General features: G+C 36.3%; 5 protein-coding genes across 8 annotated transcripts; 2 read left to right on the top strand and 3 right to left on the bottom strand.

Annotated features, from left to right (window-relative positions):
• Positions 1 to 11: 11 nt before the first annotated feature.
• Positions 12 to 5,220, bottom strand: LOC124404886 (eukaryotic peptide chain release factor GTP-binding subunit ERF3A). 2 transcript variants are annotated; one of them, XM_046879366.1, is made up of 7 exons: positions 4,794 to 5,220; positions 3,771 to 3,961; positions 3,553 to 3,673; positions 2,318 to 2,780; positions 1,879 to 2,185; positions 1,359 to 1,791; positions 12 to 1,187 (listed from the first exon to the last, which is right to left on the bottom strand). In XM_046879366.1, the coding sequence occupies exons 1-7, from the start codon at positions 4,996 to 4,998 to the stop codon at positions 1,144 to 1,146; spliced, it is 1,764 nt and encodes a 587-aa protein (XP_046735322.1). In that variant the 5' UTR covers positions 4,999 to 5,220; the 3' UTR covers positions 12 to 1,143. The 2 variants fall into 2 exon arrangements, with proteins under 2 accessions (XP_046735322.1, XP_046735323.1); XM_046879367.1 differs by having other exon boundaries at positions 4,935 to 5,219.
• A 598-nt stretch (positions 5,221 to 5,818) lies between these two features.
• On the top strand, positions 5,819 to 7,764 carry LOC124404887 (tyrosine--tRNA ligase, mitochondrial). The gene is made up of 3 exons (XM_046879368.1): positions 5,819 to 6,192; positions 6,323 to 7,218; positions 7,329 to 7,764. The coding sequence occupies exons 1-3, from the start codon at positions 6,047 to 6,049 to the stop codon at positions 7,679 to 7,681; spliced, it is 1,395 nt and encodes a 464-aa protein (XP_046735324.1). The 5' UTR covers positions 5,819 to 6,046; the 3' UTR covers positions 7,682 to 7,764.
• On the bottom strand, positions 7,736 to 11,466 carry LOC124404885 (coiled-coil domain-containing protein 40). The gene is made up of 7 exons (XM_046879365.1): positions 11,170 to 11,466; positions 10,458 to 11,080; positions 10,079 to 10,322; positions 9,043 to 9,975; positions 8,605 to 8,895; positions 8,373 to 8,531; positions 7,736 to 8,201 (listed from the first exon to the last, which is right to left on the bottom strand). Exons 1-7 carry the CDS (start codon positions 11,443 to 11,445, stop codon positions 7,974 to 7,976), a joined length of 2,754 nt encoding a protein of 917 aa, XP_046735321.1. The 5' UTR covers positions 11,446 to 11,466; the 3' UTR covers positions 7,736 to 7,973.
• A 945-nt stretch (positions 11,467 to 12,411) lies between these two features.
• Positions 12,412 to 18,266, top strand: LOC124404779 (DCN1-like protein 3). 2 transcript variants are annotated; one of them, XM_046879164.1, is made up of 4 exons: positions 12,412 to 12,562; positions 13,231 to 13,394; positions 13,928 to 14,244; positions 14,356 to 18,266. In XM_046879164.1, exons 2-4 carry the CDS (start codon positions 13,313 to 13,315, stop codon positions 14,956 to 14,958), a joined length of 1,002 nt encoding a protein of 333 aa, XP_046735120.1. In that variant the 5' UTR covers positions 12,412 to 12,562; positions 13,231 to 13,312; the 3' UTR covers positions 14,959 to 18,266. The 2 variants fall into 2 exon arrangements, with proteins under 2 accessions (XP_046735120.1, XP_046735121.1); XM_046879165.1 differs by having other exon boundaries at positions 12,412 to 12,570.
• LOC124404778 (AP-2 complex subunit mu) lies at positions 18,262 to 21,626 on the bottom strand. 2 transcript variants are annotated; one of them, XM_046879162.1, is made up of 5 exons: positions 21,494 to 21,626; positions 20,289 to 20,666; positions 19,930 to 20,180; positions 19,546 to 19,802; positions 18,262 to 19,431 (listed from the first exon to the last, which is right to left on the bottom strand). In XM_046879162.1, exons 2-5 carry the CDS (start codon positions 20,626 to 20,628, stop codon positions 18,951 to 18,953), a joined length of 1,329 nt encoding a protein of 442 aa, XP_046735118.1. In that variant the 5' UTR covers positions 20,629 to 20,666; positions 21,494 to 21,626; the 3' UTR covers positions 18,262 to 18,950. The 2 variants fall into 2 exon arrangements, with proteins under 2 accessions (XP_046735118.1, XP_046735119.1); XM_046879163.1 differs by having other exon boundaries at positions 21,490 to 21,507.
• Positions 21,627 to 21,907: the final 281 nt, after the last annotated feature.

The raw sequence follows: 21,907 nt of genomic DNA, 5'->3' as shown, positions 1-21,907 counted from the left end.
TTTCTTCTTATTTGGAAGACGAGATGACAACCAGTATTTTAGTGTATTGTATCAGAGCAAGAGTAGACAGAGCAACTGACCTCTTTCCATCAAGGTACCTTTCATATCATTAGCAATATTTGATGCTTCTTTAGATCAACGAACTGATTTTTCTTCCCTGTCTACTATTTGCACAACTTCAGCCGTGATCCGATAACTGTCATAAATATTTCTGCAATCAATTTTTAGGGCACAATATGGCTGGTATGATATTTTTTTTATAAAGAAATGAAAAGATATTCATATCAATTGTCTTCTTACAGACTACTTTCCTCAAAAAATCTATGTAAATTAATTTACTCTCCCTGTGATCTATCACAGAAAGTTTTCATTTATTATTTTTTCGTTTTTTTTCTTCTTTCTGATGAGCCAAAAAATGCTCCAAAGTACAGAACATACAGTGAAAATTATTACAAATAAACAGTTTCGTAGTAAATTAGTATTTTAATGAGAATAAAATAAGAAACAGTACAATAATGATTTAATAATTATAAATTGTTGTGTAACACTATCTATTTGCTTTACTCAATATGTTTCATCTATTACCCATCAATTCAATAATAATAATAATAATAATAATCATAATAATTAGCGTTAATGCTATCCATTATCATTTCTCACATAGCTCCGTAGAACAAAAATATCGCCCACAGTTTATATTGAAAAAGCCTTTTTGTATACCCTCCTTCCCTACCCCCTTGCCATTAAAATATTTCAACGACAATAAAATCCTGGAAAGGTATTTTTATTCTTTTTTTAGGGCGGGGGGGCGGGGCTATGTTTCCTCAAAAACATTTCTTTTTATTATCTATTTTATTCTTTTCTTTTTCTTTTTGTAATCAAAGTGGTTTTATTTTAGTTTGTCATATATATCATTCTTTATATATATAATATATATAATTCGCATATATCTCTCTCTGTTCACCCAATCCCAAATTACACTTATTGTGAGTGTGTCTTGATTCATCATCTAATGTTTAATGCATACAGATAGATCATAGGTTCTCAAAGTTCGTGTTGACATTGTTTGTGTGTGATTTCAATGTGTTCGATGATAGGTATAATAATGTCTTAGTCACAATAAAAGTCAATATGAAACAGAACTTACTCAACCACCTTCAGCACCTTACCAATAGCAATAGTTTTGTCTGAAAATCAAAGAATAAGCAATTGTCAATAGTGTTCTTGATACATGTTTGCTTGGTGTATATTAGTTAAAAATTGATAGTTATATAATTAGAGTAAGACACCGTTTTGTACTCTGTCGTGATATTTACAAGCTATGGATAGTGTATGAGGAAAAAGGATAATATACTCACTTTCGTCCCTAAGAGTGAACCGACCCATTTGGGGAAACAGTTTAAACTGTTCAAGGCAAATAACTCCGGCGCACTCAATTCTCATGATGGCCACTTGATCTTGTTTGACGAACCTCGGTCGCGTTTTACTTTTATCACCAGATTTTTTGTCCACCAAACATATGAGCGCTTTCACACTGACTTCTTCGGCTGCGCAGTGAATATGCATTACAGCACTGTAACCAGCACAAATGATGCTTTTGTGCTCCAGGATGACAACTTGGGCGTCAAAAATTTTTCCCGTTTTGATCGGATTGTTACTATCGCATAGAACAAAGCCGGGACTCACGTCTTCTTCCTCAATACCCTTCAGCTTAATCTTTACATTTTCACCAGGACCAACCGACGTTACTTCTTCATCATCCGACCATAATTGGTCTACCGTTACTGCTGTCTATTAATACAATAAGAAGTATTGAATGTAAATGCAAATGACCTATCAATACATCACACAAAGCACTTAATGATTTAATATACTCACTCTATTAGGCATAACCAGTAGCGAATGTCCCTTCTTTGCTTCTCCAGCCTCCACTTTACCCATTACTACCGTACCCATATCCTTGTATTTATCAACAATTGGCATAATAAATGGTCCGTTACTCTTACGATTAAGGGATGGTAGCTGGTCAATGAATGGTATGAATGCGTCACCCTTGTACCAGGTACAGAGCTCCGCAGGGATTGGATCTTTCAAGCCAATTCCTAGTTGGCCCGATACCGGCATAAAGGTCAAGTCTTTTGCTGGGTTGAATCCCAATTTACGAAGGTAGGGTAAGATTTTATCTCTGAAAGTTGATTATCGCCATTTGGAATAAAACTATTAAAATTTAACATGCGAAAAATGAAACATTCTAATTGTATGAAATTTAGCTTTTTATAGCAGATATTCATCTCGGCTTTGAAAATTTCATGTTTACCTGCATTCGTTGTATCTGCCCTCGTCCCATTCCACCGTTGGGTCATCCATTTTGTTAACTAATACTACCAGATGTTTGACGCCAGCAGTTTTGGCCAGCATGGCGTGTTCTCTCGTTTGCCCCCCTCTGTCAAATCCAGTTTCAAATTCACCTTTTCTCGCAGAAATTACAAGTACGGCTAAATCAGCCTGAGCAGCACCACCGATCATGTTTGGCACAAAACTTTTGTGTCCTGGCGCATCCAGAATTGTGAAATGCTTTCTTTCGGTCTCAAAATACGCCCGGCCAACCTCGACGGTTTTTCCTTTCTCTCGCTCTTCCTGGTTAGTGTCCAGTGCCCAACTGAGGTACCACGTTTCTCTGCTTCTTTCCTTAGCTTCTCTTTCATACTTTTCCAATGTTCTTTTGTCGACCATACCTGTTAATGCCATGATTTGTCCACCGATGGTTGACTTTCCAGCATCTGTACAATTATTCAAGAATTCGCATCTGAGCTAATTTGTTAAATAGTTAATCCCAATCTGAAGATGATTCTTAGAATTATGTAATGCCGTGAATAAGATCAACATTATACTCCAACGTTTCTTGTACGTAACACCACAGCTTATACTCGGAATCTTGATAAGCTTGTTGTGAAATAGGAGCAAAGCAAATAAGGATAAGGATAGGTATGACGATGGGTGGTAACAAGAACATATACAAACGACTGATTGCACTTTTTTCAACCATTGTTTACCATGTCTGATTGATTAAAGAAGGAAAGATTATATTCAACGATGTTTCTTACGCTGAAATGTACACGTGATGATTTCCAACGTTGCCATAAAATATTCTAAACTAGTTTTCCCTTATACATGTGATTTTTTATAAGATATAGTTATACAAAAAAATAACGGAATTTAAAATCATAAATGCAACAGCGTCACTTTATAGTTTAATGACGCGCATCAGTAAATGGAAAATTGGAATGACCAATGAAAATGAGTTTTAAAATTCTACGACTGTCCCATATTTTTTTTTCACCTGATTCTCTCTAAAAAAAAAAAAAAAGGTTGGTTTCTATTCTTGCACTATTTTTCTATCATAATACCGAAAAACCTTCACACTTGAATTCATAGTATCCGGACATTGTTTGCAAAAAAATCTTACTTTCTTCCAGTATTTCCAAATTTTTACAGTCCATGCCTATCTGAATACAAAGTAGCAGTGTACAAACTTATAAATTATTAACTCACCGACATGACCGATGAAGACAACATTGACATGTTCTTTTTTGCTTTTTGTATCTTCCGTTACTTTGACTGGCTTCTTTTTCGGTATTTTCACCACCGTCTCTTCATCCTCGTCAATTTCAGCCTGTGAAGCGACAGTTGTATTATCACAGCACATAAAAATATACGTCAAACGACATCGCATGTGTAGAAAAAAAACGTCAGGTCGCCGTTGTCGTTACCTCTTCATTCTCAGGTGTTAGTAAAGGGTCGGCATCGACGGCTGCTTCTTCCCAAGAATCAGCTGGCTGATGTTCAGGACTGGCATTCTTGGCATTTGTCACGTTAGGTGGAGGTGGTGCCCCTCCCCCAGCAGGCGGTTCCTCTACTAAAGTGCCAGCCGGATCAGGTGGAACGGCAACAGAGCTTCCTCCTAAAGTCGACAAGGTAGTTTTTCACAGGTGTTCCGATTTAACGTCGTTGACCAGACGACAAAGATGGTAAGAAAAAAAAAACAAAACAATAGAGACTTTCTAATCGCCAAACAGCTGTGCAGGCTGCTCAACATATGTGATAAATAAGATAATAGTTTGGCGATGAGATTGTGCCTGATTGGTATGAGTAAATTAGGAACGGGTCATCTGAACATAAATAGGAAGAGATCTCAATATCTAGAGAAGAATGGAAGGAATGGAAGGAATGGAAGAACAGAGGAATATGAATAAAGCGGAAAAAAAGTGCGGGCGAAATTATTCCGATCAGGTATAAACGAAAAGTAGGTTGGAATGTCAAGGTAAGTGGAATCCACGTTGTCCGTTTGATACCGTAGTCAATGCGGGGATGCAGTAAAATGCGCGGCACGCATGGCATTTAGTTTATTTCTAGTTTACATTCTGAACAATTGCGAATAAAGAAAAAAAAGATAAGAATACGATAACGGATTAATCAGGGATAATATACGAGTTTTTTTTTGGCCACCGGTAAAATCCGTGACGACGTGTATCAGAGGGATTATTATGCGGTGTGCAGAGGAACAATCAGAGTGTTATAATTAACCAACCGCCACCAGGTAAGTGGTAATTTAACGGATCCAGCCAGCGGTGCGGATGGGAAAATGAGAATTGTTATCGGACTGATTATACTGATAGAGCAGGGGATGTGTTAAGTAAAGAGGGATGACTAGTCGTGACTAGTGGATATGTACTGTTATTTTTGGAGGAGCTCTGGGGAACGGAGAAGATAGGTAAGGTAAGGTATCCACGTACCGTGGCTGGTGTCAGGAACGGTGGCGTTCGGGCTGTCGCCTGCCGAGCTTGTTTCCGAGGATGGTATGCAGAAGGAAGGCACGAATTCAGCGGCGTTTACATTCAACGTTGAGAATTTACTCTCCAACGATTTATCCTGACCGTTCGCATTATCTCCGCCGTCCGCCTGCTGCTCCCACGAGTCTGGTGCTACGCTGTTCGCCATATTTATCACTTTACTGACACTTACGAGACTTATTTCGATTCTACTTTCACTAAAAACACTCCGACTCTTTAAGATTATCGATTATTTAACGCGATCGCGATCGGACGGGCTTTAAAAATAATTTCTTTTTTATCGCAATCTACACGCGCGAGTCACGATCCGCGTGCAGCCCCCGTGGTCTGTTCGGTGATTCGGTCTGTTCACGTCTACGGCTCAAACGGAACTGCGGATGTCAAAATATTACCATATTATCAAATACGCTTCGACCCTCGAGACTCGTCGCCGTCTCTTCGCCGTTAATTTCCCGCCCAGTATATGTTCCGTTATTTAAATACCGACTTGCGTTAAAATTTCATTTTATGCATTTTATCCATCACAAATCTTAATATTACCGGCTAATCTGTTCTGTTACTGTCTATGGTTCACGGCATGCACCTGACAGACAACTATACTCGAAATATAGTAATTATCAGAATCGCGTTACTCAATGTAGTTTGTAATTCTCCTTATTCCCACACATCTACGAGAAAAATAAATTTATCACTCATTTCAATATTGTCATTTATACATTAATCGTTTAAATATTTCAATATTACATTCAACAATGTCACAATCCTACCATCGCTCGTCGCGCGTTTAGTACATACCTAATCGTTTTTGAGCTCATCTGCACGTTGAATACCGTATTTTTAATACTACACGGTGTATACATACTATTTAAATACTGGCCATCTGAATACCTCCCTTCACTGATAACTGAGAGGATTCATACGGATGAACTAGATTCTTAAGAGTTTCCTTATATACGTAAATCTTTTACTAGCGTACAGCGAAATGTTGGCCTTTGTCAAAGTTCCCCAGATTTTTAACAATAATAACGTGCGTCACATGTGAGGGATTCGTAACGATACCGGTTTCGTTATTGTTAGCAATTTCCCATCATCGGCAGTTTTGAAGATATACATATACATCTTAACTGAGTTTCGAAGAATAATAAAAAATTCTTTGAAAAATCAAACCAAAGAATTGAAATAGAATAATTCTTAAGATGAGTGTAAGGCATTTGTGGAGGTTATGCACGGCCTGTAGGCACGATTTAAAGAGTATTAGAACGTACAAAACGTACAAAAGTAGAAACGTTTTAAGACTTTACGACAGAGGAATGTTTCAGGATATTTTTCCAGACACTTCGGCGTGAGTATGAACTGCTGTTTAATTTATAATTTATAAATAATTTCCTCGACTCTAACATGTGAGAGGCAGTCCAATTTTCCTACAATGTTGATATTCAACTAATTTTACTTAATCTTTGTTGTTTACGCAGAGGAGAAGTAATCGACCTTCTTAATTCGTCGCCGCAGACGGTATATGCCGGGTTTGATCCAACGGCGGACAGTTTGCATATTGGAAATCTATTAGTATTGATGAATCTTCTACATTGGCAAAGATCTGGCCATCAAGTAATAGCTGTAGTAGGAGGAGCTACGGGACAGATAGGAGATCCGAGTCACAGAAAGTCAGCGCGTACCGAAATGGAACAGGTCCTAATAAATAAGAACATAGAAGGTATATCGAGAAACATTAGAACGATATTTGAAAATCATGAGGAACTTTTTTGGGATGATAACAAAAAACCAAAACGTGTTATGATTGTCAACAATATAGACTGGTACAAGGATATAAGTGTGCTTGATTTTCTAAGAAGTGTAGGAAAGTATTTCAGACTCGGTACAATGCTCAGCAAAACATCCGTACAGACGAGACTAAATTCAGAAACAGGAATGAGCTTTGCTGAGTTCTCTTACCAGGTCCTTCAAGGCTACGATTGGTTCTATCTACTGGAGAAGTACAATTGTAGATTTCAAATTGGTGGCAGCGATCAAATGGGTAACATCGATGCTGGGTTCGATTTGATCGGCAGAGTAACTGAGACAAGGGTCTTTGGTCTGACGCTACCATTAATCACAACAGAAAGTGGTGAAAAGTTTGGCAAATCTGCCGGCAATGCTGTATGGTTGTCAGAGAATAAGTCTTCCAGTTTTCAACTCTACCAATTCTTCATGCGCACCAAAGACTCGGACGTTCATCGATTCCTAAAATTCTTCACATTTATCCCATTGGGACGTATTGCAGAAATTATGGCTACCCACGAAAAAAATCCCGAACAACGTACAGCACAAAAAATACTAGCTGAACATGTTACTCGATTGGTGCATGGAGGTAATTGATTATTAATGTTGTGTATTATTTTCTAATGACTGCAGATGTCCACATTTCTATTCATTTACATTAATCTGAGCGTGACTCATGTAAATTGATAACCTTTACAGAAGCAGGCTTGAAAACAGCACAGCAAACTACATCCATACTTTACGATAAGTCGATTGAAAGTTTATCCAATCTCAGTGCCGATGAGATGGTCACCGCATTTCAAGGGGCAACTTTAATTGAAGTATTGCCTGAGCCAGGCTTGACGGTGCTACAACTTAGTTTGAGAGCAAATTGTTTTCCGGATGAAACTAATGCAATAAGAATTATTACCGCTGGTGGTTTTTACATCAATCATCAAAGGATTAAAAATATTGAAGAAGTAATCACTCCTGGGGTTCATATCATGCCAAATAATTTGACGATGTTAAGGGTAGGAAAGAAAACGTATTATATTGTGAAATGGGTCTCATAACAGCTGAAGGATGTAAGTATGTCGTATAATTTGTAACCAAGTGTACAAAATGTGTATAATAAATTACTTAGTTGTTATTTTAATGGAAAAATCTATGGTTATTGTTCATGATTCTCCTTGGCATCCTACTACTTAGGAATATCGTGTTGCAGATAATTTTAGATTTTCAAATTATCGAGCAAACCTAGTAATAATTGTGTTAATTTAAACTGCAAATATTTCAGAATTAGACATGTTTAATAATATTGGTCACATTTACAAGTATGCATTTATGTATTGGATAAAATAGTTTTTACGGTGTTTGAAGTGTCAGTAATATTTTTCGCGTCACATTTTTCAACAGTGGAAAATCACTTTGCGTTTGTTCCATTATTTCTTTCAAATCTGCATTCATCATGCGCTGTTTCAACAGTTCTGCATCTAAGAGTGATTCAGATTTATGCAGCATCTTGTGCCGCCCGTTGTGGACGTCTTGATACATTTTCACTTTGTGCTGTTTCCGTATTAGAATCTCCAAATTCTATAAAATTAATATGAAGTAAATTAGAAGTATTTTTGCCTGTGTGTACTTCCAGTTATTTAAGCAATATGCATAAAATATAAAATATGTCTTGTTTAGAACATATCTATAAATTTGTTAAACAAAAGTCAAACAGCGTTCTAGACTGTTTGTAACATGCAGCTTACATACATGCTGTTTTATAATTTCAGCTTCAGTTATCTTCTTTTCAATGTCTGGAATAGAGTCTTCGATTAACCTGAGCCTTTCTTGTTCCTGATTCAACTGTTCTAACATTGTCTTCTGCAGTTCTTCCAATTCAGAAATTTGATTGTCTATCTGTTTCGTTTCCTAAAATTATCAATAAGTATTGAGATAATTTTCCTCGATATTTGATAATCATAAATACTATTCAACATCTCACTTTTGCTAATTGTTTGATTTTCAGCCTTTGATCGGCCAGGCGTTTTTGAAAAATGGCTCTCTGATTGTGTTGGCCTTTAGGATTTCTTTTCTCTTTTGCCATTGCTCCGTCAACAATTGCATCTCTTCGAGAAACGCAATGTTCCATATCTTGAATCAACTTTTCCTGAGCCTTTTTAAGGTGTGAAAGTCTAATTTGCATTCTTTGGATCTCACTTTTCATTATTCCCACATCACCGAAGCAGCCTCGTTCGTCTTTAACATTCTTGTTGGTCTCTTGCGCTAATTGTACCTTAATTAAGATTCGTAATATAATTATGAAATATCCTTATATTATAAATTTTCAATTAAACTCTGTATTTAGTACTAACGATTCCGGGTCATAAGAAAATTAGTACCACCCAATTAAGGTATCCAAAATTGTAGTCGATTACTTTACCTTTTTTTCCCAAGATAAACTCTCCCGCTGTAAAATGATCAACTGTTCTTTGGCGCTCATTTTTTCGTCTTCCAATTGCTGTATATCATTCTTTAATCTAATGATATTCATTTCTGACTCTTCCAGTGATACCAAGCACTCATTCTTCGTCATATAATTCGTGTCTTCCAAAAAGTCCTTGTAATCTTTTTGCATTGCCAGTCGTGCATTGAGATGCACTAATCTCTGTTGATAGTTATTTATAACTCTGACCATATTAAGCTCTTCTTTTCGTTGCAGTTCAAGCTCAGTCTCGAGTTTCAAATTCTTTTGCTCCATTATTGTTATCTGTTTAGCCAATAAGCTCATCTCTTGTGTCTGAACGTTCCTCTGCTGAGTAAGGTTTACCATATACCCTTCTTGCCTTAGCCAGTGTAACTGTAGTTTTTGATTCATCTGCTCTGTCTCCTCTATATTCTTTTCTAACGTTATTATCTTTAAATCAAGCGGACTGATTTCTTCCCCCCCTGTATTTTCTAGAGCTTCTTCAATTCGTTTGTTCACAATATCAATATCTCTTTGTTTTTTCGTAATAATGGAGTCGTATTTTTTTATCTCTGATTGTGTCACATCAATTTCTTTTTCTTTCACAGTGTTAACATTAACAAGTTCCTCCAACTCTGATTTGTTGTTTTCCAACACACCACGTAACTTTTCAATGTCCAGCAATGTTTTTCCATAATCATTTTCAGCCTGTACTACAGCCAATTCCTGCTCCCGAGTTACACACTTTAAATTTCGTAAAAGTTTATTCAGGTGCCGAGCAACTTTGTCATGTGCCACCTTTTCTTCCAGCTTGGCCAAAATTTGCTCCTCTATTTGAACTTTTTGGCTAGCTAGTTTTTCAATATCTTTTTGCATCAGTTTTTCCATATTGCGATAATGTCGGTAATCCTGAAATAAATTAAAATATTCACATGAACCTATGTAAGTATTTTTAGTTAATCAGAGTACACAACTTAATATGCATGCAATTCTGACAGTTAATAGTGCCTACACTTTGAATTTCGTTAAATTCTGCGTTATTCTGCTCGACCAGTTTAGCTATTTTTGTAAACTGTGATTCAAGATGGATGATCTTCTCCTTTTCAACGGCGTTTATTTTCGAATTGATCTGAATCTCTTCTTCTATTCTCGATTGAACAGACGTTAGCCTTTCATTATTCTCCATTTCTTTGTTGGCCTCTTTTTTCAATTTGTCTATTCCAGATTGTAATGTTCGAAACGATTCTCGTATTTGTCTGTAACGTTTATAAGTAGTGAAAAATGTAATAACTAATCATATTAAGATAGCCCAAAGATGTGAAAGTAAGATTTCAAGTAGTTTCTGCTTATTCATTGGGTTATTAAAAAAATTGGCTTGCCAACGAACTCACTGTCTCTCATCAGAAATATCGCTGTAAATCTGATTTCTTTGAGAGATATTAGAAACAATGCTATTCCATGTGTTGAACAGATTTTTATATTCTCGTTGCAATGCATCAAGATCAGCATTGGCATCGGCGATAGTTTGACTGAGCGTACTCTTCTCTTTTTCTTTTAGTTCAGCCTGCTCATTTAAGATTTTTATTTCCGATTCGATCTTCCACACTTCTGACATTATTTTAAATAGAATATAATCCTCTTGCTGCTTTTTGCGAATTAATTCTTTTTGAACCATTGCATCTTTTTCAGACATTCTTTTTGATATCGTCAGATTACTAGATATTTCATTCTCCCATTCGTTGAACTGGCGTTCTAGTGAAGACAAACTTTCCAGTTCCCGAATGATCTCTTCCTCCTTTGCCTTCTCATTTCGCAATTTCTGGTACGCTTCCTTATGCACTTTTTTCACTGAATCTATTTGTGATTCCTTTTCTTCGCGCATCTGGATCACCTCTACTAACGTAGCCTGATAGTTATCGATTGCTGATTGCTGCCGAGCTATTTCTTCCTGCGCACTGTACAACTTAAGTCCTTCCTGTTCTCGAACATCTTTCGCATTTTTGATTGCTGCTTCCTGAAGAATAAATACATACAGAACAACTTGGAAATGTATATACAATTGACAATACTATCGATATATGAAAATACTTGCAATATACGTACAAGATCGAAAATTTCTTCATTCAATTTATTATCAATACGAGACAAGTGAGCTTTGAGGGAATCCTGGAATCGCTTCATCAACGGATCATCAGGATCAAGAATCGATGGTGGCTCTGCAGGTGGAGTATATTTCCATAATTTAGAGTTTGCTTTTGTAGAAGGTTCTTTCAAAGAATCCGAAGGCATCTTTTCATCTTTGTCCAAAAATCTCGGTTTATAACTGGATCTCTGTTCACTGACTGGCGATGGTACAGCCCCCAAGCTTGGATCGCACATTGTTAAAAATTTCCTGCTGTACCAGCTGTTGCAATTGAACAATCAGGAATAATCGTGTATATTTACAAAAGTTTAAGACTGTACTCAGTGTACTGTCAAAGGTAGATATGTCATGACACTCATGCTTCAGCAACAAACATTCTTAATCATTTTGTTTGATCAATTGAAATGAAGTTGTCAGCGTCTCTATGGGAACACATTTATAGTGATGCTGGTTTTTCGCGTACACTGGAATAAAAGTGGAATAGTCACAATCTGTGATTAGCAATGTAGTGCCAAACAAGAATAATCGATTGTTCGTTACAGGTAAATTATAGTAAAAGTATACCAAAGCATAGAAAACTGTGGAAATTTGTAGGCTTCTATTTTGTGTCATATATTAATTTCAAGTAAAAAGTAGAATTGAAACATTACTTCTATTCGTAAATACGACTCTTAAGTAGTATGCATATTCTACCACAAAATGGCCAATTCCGTGCAAGTAGGTAATGCATAAATATTGAAATCTAACATGAGTTAAATCATCATGGTTTAAATTTTCCGCCGAGTTTTACGAATGAAAAGTGACTCACGGTTCGAGGTTGGTGATTTCGTGTTGTTTTTTTCTTTCAATATTAGTACCGTTAGGTTGTCGTCTTGAAAGAACCAGGGTGACTGACATCTCGACTAGCAGGGATTTTTTGCAATATATTGCCAAGAAGAAAGAAATTCTGCTTTTATAGCTCGCTGACAAAAATGTGGTGAAATCTAGTGTTTCCCTAAAATATCAATCAGTTTGGATATATCGTGTGTAGAGTAGAAGTATCATCTGTGTTCTACACGCGGCGAAAATGGATTATTCTGTACGTAATAAATCCTAGCGGCTGAATTATCGAGTTAGGTGGATATCGCGCGGGGTTCGTAACTTCGTACAGTACATTATACCAGTGTGAATTGTGATATGCGTATGAAGTACGCAAGAAAAGTTCCTCGTTAAAGTGAAGTAAAAACTACCAATTAAATGGAGCGGACTTGTTGACGCAAATAACAACTACATAAATCTACCACTCGTTAACGCCGAGCAGGTTCTTCGTCGAGTCCATGGGAATCGTCATTGTATTTGCTGAAAAAATAATAGGTATACAGGTAACTTTTAATCTCATTTTTCTCTCTCCTTCTCTCTCTCTCTCTCTCTCTTTCTCGTTCTCTCTCTGTCGATCTCACTGCCCCGTTATTTCCGATTTCAGAAAAATGAAAAATTCATTAAATTGACAATTGTTAATTGTTTTCATCATTCACCACTTTGCTCGTTACATACATGGATATTACATGTATGCCGTGATCATATTCTTATATTTCATCACCAGCAAATTGAAGGCTCGAAATTGAATCTCAATCCTTTCTTCAAACAATAAATATCATGTGTTATATCCATTTTCATTGTTTTACGTTCATTCTCTAAAACACATTTTTATCAAAACGAGACCCAACACGTTTATCCCCACCCTGAACCTAATACCTTTACACATATACACGTTTTGTACAGTGTATACATACAGAAATATATATGTGTATATTAGATACGAGGCATAAAGGAAATAAGTGGTAAAATAAAATAAGGCTGTTTTCCTAGTTTCTTTTTAACGTAAGATCCGCCTTGAAAATTGTGTAATGCGTCCTATCCTTCTCTCATAATTTTTAAAACCACGTACTTGCGCGATCCGCTATTTCTTCAATGAACAATAATCACTGTTTAATAAGCAATCGTCACTAAAAATTGGATTTTTGTGTTATCTGATGAAATAGCTTATGATCAAGACTGCCAAACAAAGACTGAACCACTGATGCAAGGGGTAATATACCTTGACGTTAAGTACGGACAGCATCAATGGGAAACTGTCTCTCGTGTTTCAAGGTGCCATCCCCACCGTCTGCACACAATCAACAAATTTCTTCGGAGCACAAAGACGGTATAAAATTGTTATTCTTAAACAAAAAAATCAAATTGCTACGATTAATATAACTACTCTATATGACTAACCTGCTCATTGTCATCAATCATTCCCTTTTCATTTCTACATTACTATGCTTTTGTTTTCATCATATACAATAATAGCTAGAAATGTGCCTTCCTGTGAAAGTATATTATATGTCGCCATTTGGCATAAACTGGTATATTTACATCATATCTCTTTAACTTGCCAAACATATGCAGTTATCGATTCTCCATGAAGCTGAAGCTAGCAGCCAGAGTTGGCAGCCAAATGTGTTAAACTTTTTTGAAATAGAAAAATGCTGTTCACTTTTATTCTCATAATTCTATAAAAGTATTGGAGGATTTTAGGTATTTTGCAAAATTTTGATTTTCGGACTTCACTACCTTATTCAAATGAACGTTAGAACTTTTGGCTGCTGATTCTGGCTGCTAGCTTCAACCTCGTTGATTCTCTAGACCTTAAATCTGAAGGTAAACAGGAGCCTAAACTTGATCTCTGGTTTACAGAGACTATGGAACTTGGGGATCTTTTTCCACCAACAGGTTGCCTTCAGACAAGCCCTTTGACAGCCATAGAGACTCACACAAACGGCAACAGTAAATCTGGCTTGGGCGTCTTGTCAACATTTAACAAAGTTGGTTCAGATAACTGCGGATCGCTCCCCATGACTCATAATAATACGCGAACATCCAGGGGAATTTATGCAAGAATTCCACCTCTCGACAGACCTAAACCGAGTTTAGGACTCAATTTAACTGTAGATTGTAAACAGCAGAAAGATTCTTCTGAAAGCAAGTTGAATGCTCTCTTTGATATGTACAAGGTGAGTGTCATTAAGCACATCTCAAGTTGCTTTTATTACAGCTGCATATAATGATTCGACCTTCGATTTCACATCATTTAATTGGAATTACTTTTTTCTTCGAATTTTCAGGATCCACACGAAGATATTATTTTGGCCGACGGCATAGAAAGACTCTGTGAAGACCTACAGCTCTCTCCCGATGAATTCAAAGTGCTAGTTTTGGCATGGAAATTAAATGCTGAGCAAATGTGTCAATTTGCCCGTCAGGAATTTATCACTGGTCTTAAAGGAATGCACGTCGATAGTATACGCGGTATTCAGACTCGTTTACCCGAAATCGTACAAGAATTGACGGAGGATGGAGAATTATTCAAAGATTTGTATCGATTCACGTTCAGATTTGGCTTGGATGTTGGATCTGGCCAGAGAATTTTACCGGCTGACATGGCACTTGTTTTGTGGCGGCTTGTGTTCACTATTCGCGAACCACCACTGCTCGTCAGGTGGTTGAAGTTTCTTGAATGTCACCAACATGTACGTGGTATTCCAAGAGATACCTGGAATATGTTTCTTAATTTTGCTGAAAGTATTGGCGATGATCTCAGTGCTTACGACGATACTGAAGCTTGGCCAAGTTTGATTGATGATTTTGTTGAGTACGAAAATGATCAGATGAACCAGAACATTACCAAGGATGATATTATAATGAAAGATAATGTTGATAAGGAGTAGATGTAGTGATATTGCGAAATAATAAGAAATTGAGAAGATGCAATTTTATATATATATATATATATATATATAATTTTCAAGCAGGATATTCCTACGACTTAAACTACCATCAAAAAAGGAAGGAAAATAAAACTAACGAATTGGGCTTCTGTAAAGTTGATCCTAAATTATTGACCAAAATGTTTTTATCAGAATCAGATTTATTTGAGCCTGTGCTGTATTTTCAGGTATAGATTAACGATGAGAAGAAATATTCTCGCTAGTTTGATGGTATGTTCACAAATATTTCAGGGAAAATCCTGTTCAGAACTGTCTGACAGTCGTTTGAAACGATCGTTTTAACACGCGGGACTTAGCACATATGTTATATCTAAATTAATATTACGGTCCCAACTTGTGATACATACATTACTAATAATATTCGTCTTTTAGATATTAAGTAAAATTTAGGTAACGAAACAAACGAACTAGTAACGCAAGGTATTTTATATACAAAGACTCGCAAAACTAGCCAATCGAGTACATATTCATTGATGTATGTATTTAATTCTATAGAAATAACGATTATATATATAATTAGTTATATATGAATAATGCAGAGGTGACAATTTTTTCATTGTCCAAGTAATGAAAGACAAAGTATTTCATTCAGTCAATTTTTAAACTTCATTCAAATTCTTTTTCAACCCAGTTGAGGCTTTTTCCTTAGCCATTCATGCGTGCTTATTTTTTCAGAGTATCATTTTAACTAATTTATTTATACAAATTGTAAATAGAAATTCGCAGCATCATGGATGTAGATTTCCTCCTTAAATTGGTTCGTAAGTTACATACAGGGTGACCCAGGACTATCGCCTGCTACCAATGTGTTCCTCGTGAAAATCTGTGACTGAAACTTTTTTTATTTTTGATAGAAAATTTGCCGTTTCCGAAATTATAGCCGTTCGAAATTGGCAAATCCAGTAGCATCTGATGGTTCAGAACAGGTGCCGAGTACGTGACCGTCAAATGTCTATTCGCTAGCCCTGATCTCGTTGTGTTCTAAGCCATCAGATGCTACTGAATTGGTTAATTTGACAGGGCTGTCATTTGCAAATGACAAGTTTCCCATGAGGAATGAAAAATGAAAAACCATAGATTTTCATAAAGAATACATTGGCAGTCTATGAGGCGATAGTACTGAGTCGGCCTATATAATATCTTGGTAAAATATAAATCAGTTGCCTAAATAATCCGGACAGTTATGGTGTAGGGTTAATTTCAACGTTTTCCTTTGTCACAACTTAATAAGTATGTAACATTCAAATGCATTTTGACAATCTACTGAAAACAAAATTGCATTAGGCTTTGGAACAGATATCGTTAAACCGTTGCACAACTTCAACTACTAGTTATGTTGATATACTTAATTTTCATCACCTTGTGTGTAGTACTCGTGCATTACATTTCTCCGGACTGTAGGTCATATTATTTACCAGAACCTCAATCAGTACGATCAATTTTCCAGTTATGTTGTATACATTGTTAAAAAATTCGTCATCATCATTTACCAGAAATGAATGACAGTTCACTTGACGTAATTTCTATATTAGTTCTCGTGACAACAAAGAATTACTTTGGTGAAAAATAATATTTATAACCATCAACAAATGATATAAACATATACAATACTATATCATGGTTTTTATGGAAAGGAATAGTTTCGTCAAATGATAGTTATTTTTCGAAAATATTTCCTTTGCCCCGGAAGGATTGTATTTTTATAAAAACACTTTGAAATCAACTTTTCAAAATTACAAAAATTTTAATAGAAAAATCAATTTGCTGTACTAACATTTGTGGCCTTCTAAAAGAGCATACACTGAAAATTGCAGTGAATATATATCTCGGCATAGTGAATATTTCGTTCGTTTCTAGCGTGGCTCTGTTTATTCAGAATTGAATAACTATAAACTGGACAAAAAATCCCAGCAGTAATCTAATGTACTCAGTTTACGGAAAGTGCCAACCAGATAAAAGATTAAAATAAAATTAATCAAGTAACTTAGTAAGATTATAATAAGTAACAAGACGTGTGCTTACTATTAATGTATATGTATATCTATTTACAAACTTTTGTATATAAACTACTCCTACTATCACTACTAATTCATCATAATCTCTCGTTCAGACAGATTAGTCACTAACTGTAACGATTCATGTAGATTTCATTTCAAGCGTTATAACCGACAACATTTTAAGCCTGCATTCCAATAAAAGGTTTCACTGCTATGATAACGAGATATTTGTTCAAATGTTAGCAAGTATGTTAACTTGTACTTTAAATCATTGTATTCACATAAAATCTAGCTAAGCATTTAGTCTGTTTCAATACATGTAACATAACAGATTCAATCTACTTCTAGTGCGACATACTTAGCGTGAAATTCACTCGAGATTTTGCAAGTGATAATAGTTTACGTAACTAAATATGCATTATCCAAAAATAATCACTGGGTTTTGGTCACTTGGTAGATGAAGTGCTTTACGAGAAAATCACCCTGAAAAGCAGCGGGTTTATTTTCCATTCAAAGTCGTACAGGATCTCAAAGGTTTGTAATCAATTGCAAACAAGTGATTTTTTTCAATACAAAAGCCAATCTCCATCACTGAATTGTTGAATAAGTTTTCAAGTGTACTTTATTATGTGTTATTATTCATAGCTGAATCGAATTTTCTTATTCATCTTTTTATTGACTGAGTGTGATTGTCAAACGTAAAACTGAAGAAATCATGATATCATTTACATTAAATGATATTATTTCTAACTCACATTTGGTAGAGGTGTTAGTGATATACGAAATAGTACGCACAGTATAATTATTCGTCAGATCACAGTACAAAGGTTTGATTTTAATTTTGAAGCACATACTTATTTTATTTGGTGCACTTTAACGAGTTCTGCATTGAGGAGTTTTTTTGTTGTTGAAAATTAGAAAACAATATACCGAATTTCAGAGGAAATCTTATTAGCTGTATTTATCACGAATGGAATGCTTGCTAAATTATTTTATTCGGAAATGTACATGTATTATAAAAACACGCAAATACTGTGAAAGGAAGAAATGTTGATCACGTTGCGGTTGGGTGATAAAATGAGATAGTTGCAACTGTGTAAAAAGACTAGAAGAATTTCGTCCAATCGATGTCAACTATCGATTAGTCACCAGTAACAGAGATCGTCTTTCAATATACGGTCAAACTACTTTTTACAATCTATCGACGCTTCGTGTACTCAATTTTTTAATAAAAACAGTAATGTTTAAGTATTGAATGTTATGCTTTATTTCTCTTATAATATTGCGTATAACTGAAAATCAACTTAAACACTGCACTAACGTTTAATCATGCGGTTTGTGATACATATATACATACATGTATATACCTATAATATATCGATATAACATAGAGAGACAGAAGCTACATTTCACGTACGCCTTCAAGTGGCCATGGACCAGCCGGGCACATCTCTAGAGAAATCGTTCACATTTTAAATACATTTTCACGATATATTGGAGCATTATTTTAATCGCTGACAGTAAATTACGCCTCGCATAAAAATGCGCCCTGATTGAAATAAGCAGTTGTAGATGTATTGTATTTTCGTCAGAATGGTGGCATTGACAATTTTAAGCACTGTTTAGGCGGAATGTTTTTTTTTTTCTTTTGTGCGAATTCTTAGAGAATACCCTGAAAGATTGCGACATTGCTATAATTAATTACGCCTCAATTATGTAATCGGATTAAGTTCATTAATTTTTTTAATCTTTCTCCATACTTAGAAGGGACGTTTGAACTTTGAACTTACGAGAATAAATACCAGCAACTTTTTAGTTTGTCTATATACCGCAAGTCCCAAGTGTAAAACGCAGCTATAGCCTTATTACATTTATGTTCATTACACTTCAAAGATGAGATTACTTTTTTGTATTTTATCATTGACAAGTTGGTGATTAGCAACGTGTTTCATACAGGCCACTTCGTCCAATGTATCTGACCCATTTAATAACATCATGATCGGAATAATTCAGTTTAGATTCAAATACTTTCAAGTACCGAACTTTGAATCCAGAAGGGGCAAATGGAACCTCAAAGTTCATGGAAATTGGTGGTCGTGTCCACTTCTTCTTCGTATCAGTTTCTAACAGATCAATCTCAGCAGACAACTGGGTCTCTTTCATCCCAGCCATTCGCTTTATCTTCCATACAATTGCATTTTCCGATGCCTTGTATTTTGCCTTTCCCTTTAAACATATCAGTTGTACGCCAGCCGTATTCAATGGCGTTGGAACACGGACCTCGATTTTTTGCCCAAGTAAAGAGGGTTTGAAATTTGACTTGAGAACAGCCTTCACTTCCATCTTCGTGCGGCCAACCTCACGTACCAACGGTATAACGCGGAATGGCAGTGATATATCCTTTGTGGTCCGATATCTGGTACGACAAGATTTTAAATAATTATTTTCAAAGCTTTCAAAGTGCTCGACATTTATATTTATCCATCGTTGGGTTCTAACAAAAGAGCTATTACTGGCACCCATGAATTACCTCATTAATTCGAATTCACCATCCGGTGGGATGAAACTGATGGAATGTTCCGTCTCGAACTTGGAGAGTTTGACACATTGATGGAACTGGCAATCATCGATGACCACCACAGGCTTGCCAGATCTAGCTCCAGGGTCATCACCCGCGCTACCCAAACTACCACCTCCTCCTTTCACCCCTTTTGCATCCATCACTATTTTATCATTAATCCCGAACTTACACTCTGGCATTCCCGACAAGTAGGACTTCATTACTACCTGTTAAGCAGAGAAAACTTATCAAATTAATAATACATTTCAATAGTTCCATTAACGTTAAAAATGTCGTATATCAAAACGGTTTTTAAACGCTTCGGCATCTGAAAAAAGATGGTAAGCACGTCACCTTGCCAGCCACATGAGCGCTAAGAACCTGGCCCTGGGGGCTCATCAATAAGTTGACGTATTCAAGAACATCAAGGAAGAGTTCATTGCGCCTATATTTTATTCCTTCCCGCCGCCATCCTATCTGACCGGTAACTTGGGAGGTAATCTGAGCCTGTTCCTCTTTTGTGGCGGACTTGACGCCTTGCTGAGTGATGAACGTCTTCAGTACACCAGTGTCACAGTTTTGTGGGTAACCAAAATCCAGAATTTCTAAAGAATCAAAAGAAAAAAGTTAGAATAAATGATTATGACCAGACACCATTTCGCGCATGGTTTTAAGTTGAAGATCGTATGGTGGACCAGGAAACTTTTTTTTACCATCAAGCAGTTCGTAGATCAGGACAAAGTTGTTCTTGATGTTTTCCTCAGATATCTTGCCAAAATAAGACTGCATGACTTCGATGATTTTCAATAAAAACTCGAAGACCATGGCTGCGTTGACATTTTGCTTGGTAACCGCAGCCAGCCAGATATTGGCTCGTTTAATATGGAAGAACGACGTCCTGGCAATATTGGTAACTGGCGATCGTACTTGCTGTCGAGCGTGAATAACATTGACCCTAAATGCATCAACAGCATTTCTGCCAATATCATCACGATATACTCGAGAGATCAACACCTCTCCCTTATGGTTGTAGACAAACAGTCCCCCGATCATCTTGACGGAGGCTGTTAATTACTGTTCTGGTTACGCACCTATAAATTCATACAAAACCAATCAGGGCAGAGTTGCATAAAAGTTTGCATTTTAACAATTTATGACGATTGATCACTGAATACTGTAATTAGACAGCCCACTTTGCATTTGTTTGAGCAAATAAGATTACATTTAGGCCTTCTGGTTCTTGACCTTCCAAAGTCATTAAGTAGTAATTGAGATACATTATTGACAGAGACGTGCACTTGGCATTTTCACAGTGTCGAAATTGGTCGATTACCAGTTTTCTCACACTCAGGTTAATCAATTGTTTCAGGGTAAGCAGCCTACTTGTGATTTTGATAAATTATCCCATATATTTGTCACAGACTATTCGTTGATATCGTGGTCGACATTCAATGCGGTGGCATGTAGCAGTTCGATGTTGAATACTTGTTCAATCAGCTCGGACAATTGTAGAGAAGTAAAAACGGAAACCGATCAATGAATTGTTGGAAATGAGAACTGAAAAATCCCGTACAGCTCGCTCCGATCTATGATAAATAATATTTTAAATCAGTTATGAAAGTAACACGACTTTATTCAACGTAGAAACTGATGAAAAATGACGCTTCATGTTCCGATAAACGCCCACCGAGCCTCCGACAATCTAATGATGGTTCGAAACGTCATGCAACACATCCAACATCCGTCTCTACAAGCGAACGTTCTTCGAACCGTTAGTATTATCGATTGACAAGTGGATGCTTAATTCAGAACGGATTAATTTTTTCGATGAAATGTAGAGTTGTGTGAGCCGAGGAAACAATTGAGAATCGATCATGGGACAACGCGATCAATTTAGAATAGACACTTTTTTACTTACGCATTCAAACGACTCAAGAAAACCGCAGAATTTGCGCTAAAGTTCAACCGTTCAACGGGCACACAGAGCTGCGAATGCGGCTGCGACACCCACTTTTTCCTACTACGGTTGTCAGTGATCATCACTATATGGCACCATCTAGACAAACCGGTTCAATGATCTAACAGGTTGAATCGATTCGACGAGTTTACCAGGTTGTCAAACTTGATATAAACTCTATCGAATAAATAGCACAGGTTAAACCAATCGTATTTCTTTTTCTTCATTATTTGACAACAATAATACAGTAGTTAATTTGATCTTGTTACTTGAGATTTGATTATTGAATTCTCGATGTGGAATAAGAAATACATTGGAATTACTATTGTATTGTATGGAAGAAAACAAGATATCTCAACACACCGTTATCTACGG

The sequence above is a fragment of the Diprion similis genome, chromosome 3 (genome assembly GCF_021155765.1).
Source record: "Diprion similis isolate iyDipSimi1 chromosome 3, iyDipSimi1.1, whole genome shotgun sequence".
NCBI lineage: Eukaryota > Metazoa > Arthropoda > Insecta > Hymenoptera > Diprionidae > Diprion > Diprion similis.
The sequence above is the reverse complement of the archived record's forward strand: the minus strand, read 5'-3'. Positions and strand labels throughout refer to the sequence as shown.

Coding starts and splice junctions, on each gene's coding strand:
- LOC124404886 (XM_046879366.1), bottom strand. CDS start 4,998: ATGGCGAACAGCGTAGCACCAGACTCGTGGGAGCAGCAGGCGGACGGC. Junction 3,962..4,793: donor CGTTCCTGACACCAGCCACG/GTACGTGGATAC, acceptor TGTCGACTTTAG/GAGGAAGCTCTGTTGCCGTT. Junction 2,781..3,552: donor TGTCTTCATCGGTCATGTCG/GTGAGTTAATAA, acceptor ATAATTGTACAG/ATGCTGGAAAGTCAACCATC.
- LOC124404887 (XM_046879368.1), top strand. CDS start 6,047: ATGAGTGTAAGGCATTTGTGGAGGTTATGCACGGCCTGTAGGCACGAT. Junction 6,193..6,322: donor ATTTTTCCAGACACTTCGGC/GTGAGTATGAAC, acceptor TTGTTTACGCAG/AGGAGAAGTAATCGACCTTC. Junction 7,219..7,328: donor TACTCGATTGGTGCATGGAG/GTAATTGATTAT, acceptor TAACCTTTACAG/AAGCAGGCTTGAAAACAGCA.
- LOC124404885 (XM_046879365.1), bottom strand. CDS start 11,445: ATGTGCGATCCAAGCTTGGGGGCTGTACCATCGCCAGTCAGTGAACAG. Junction 9,976..10,078: donor AATTTAACGAAATTCAAAGT/GTAGGCACTATT, acceptor AATTTATTTCAG/GATTACCGACATTATCGCAA. Junction 8,532..8,604: donor AAATCAAACAATTAGCAAAA/GTGAGATGTTGA, acceptor TGATAATTTTAG/GAAACGAAACAGATAGACAA.
- LOC124404779 (XM_046879164.1), top strand. CDS start 13,313: ATGGGAAACTGTCTCTCGTGTTTCAAGGTGCCATCCCCACCGTCTGCA. Junction 13,395..13,927: donor TTCTTCGGAGCACAAAGACG/GTATAAAATTGT, acceptor TCTGGTTTACAG/AGACTATGGAACTTGGGGAT. Junction 14,245..14,355: donor CTCTCTTTGATATGTACAAG/GTGAGTGTCATT, acceptor TCGAATTTTCAG/GATCCACACGAAGATATTAT.
- LOC124404778 (XM_046879162.1), bottom strand. CDS start 20,628: ATGATCGGGGGACTGTTTGTCTACAACCATAAGGGAGAGGTGTTGATC. Junction 20,181..20,288: donor GATCTACGAACTGCTTGATG/GTAAAAAAAAGT, acceptor TTGATTCTTTAG/AAATTCTGGATTTTGGTTAC. Junction 19,432..19,545: donor GGTGAATTCGAATTAATGAG/GTAATTCATGGG, acceptor TTGTCGTACCAG/ATATCGGACCACAAAGGATA.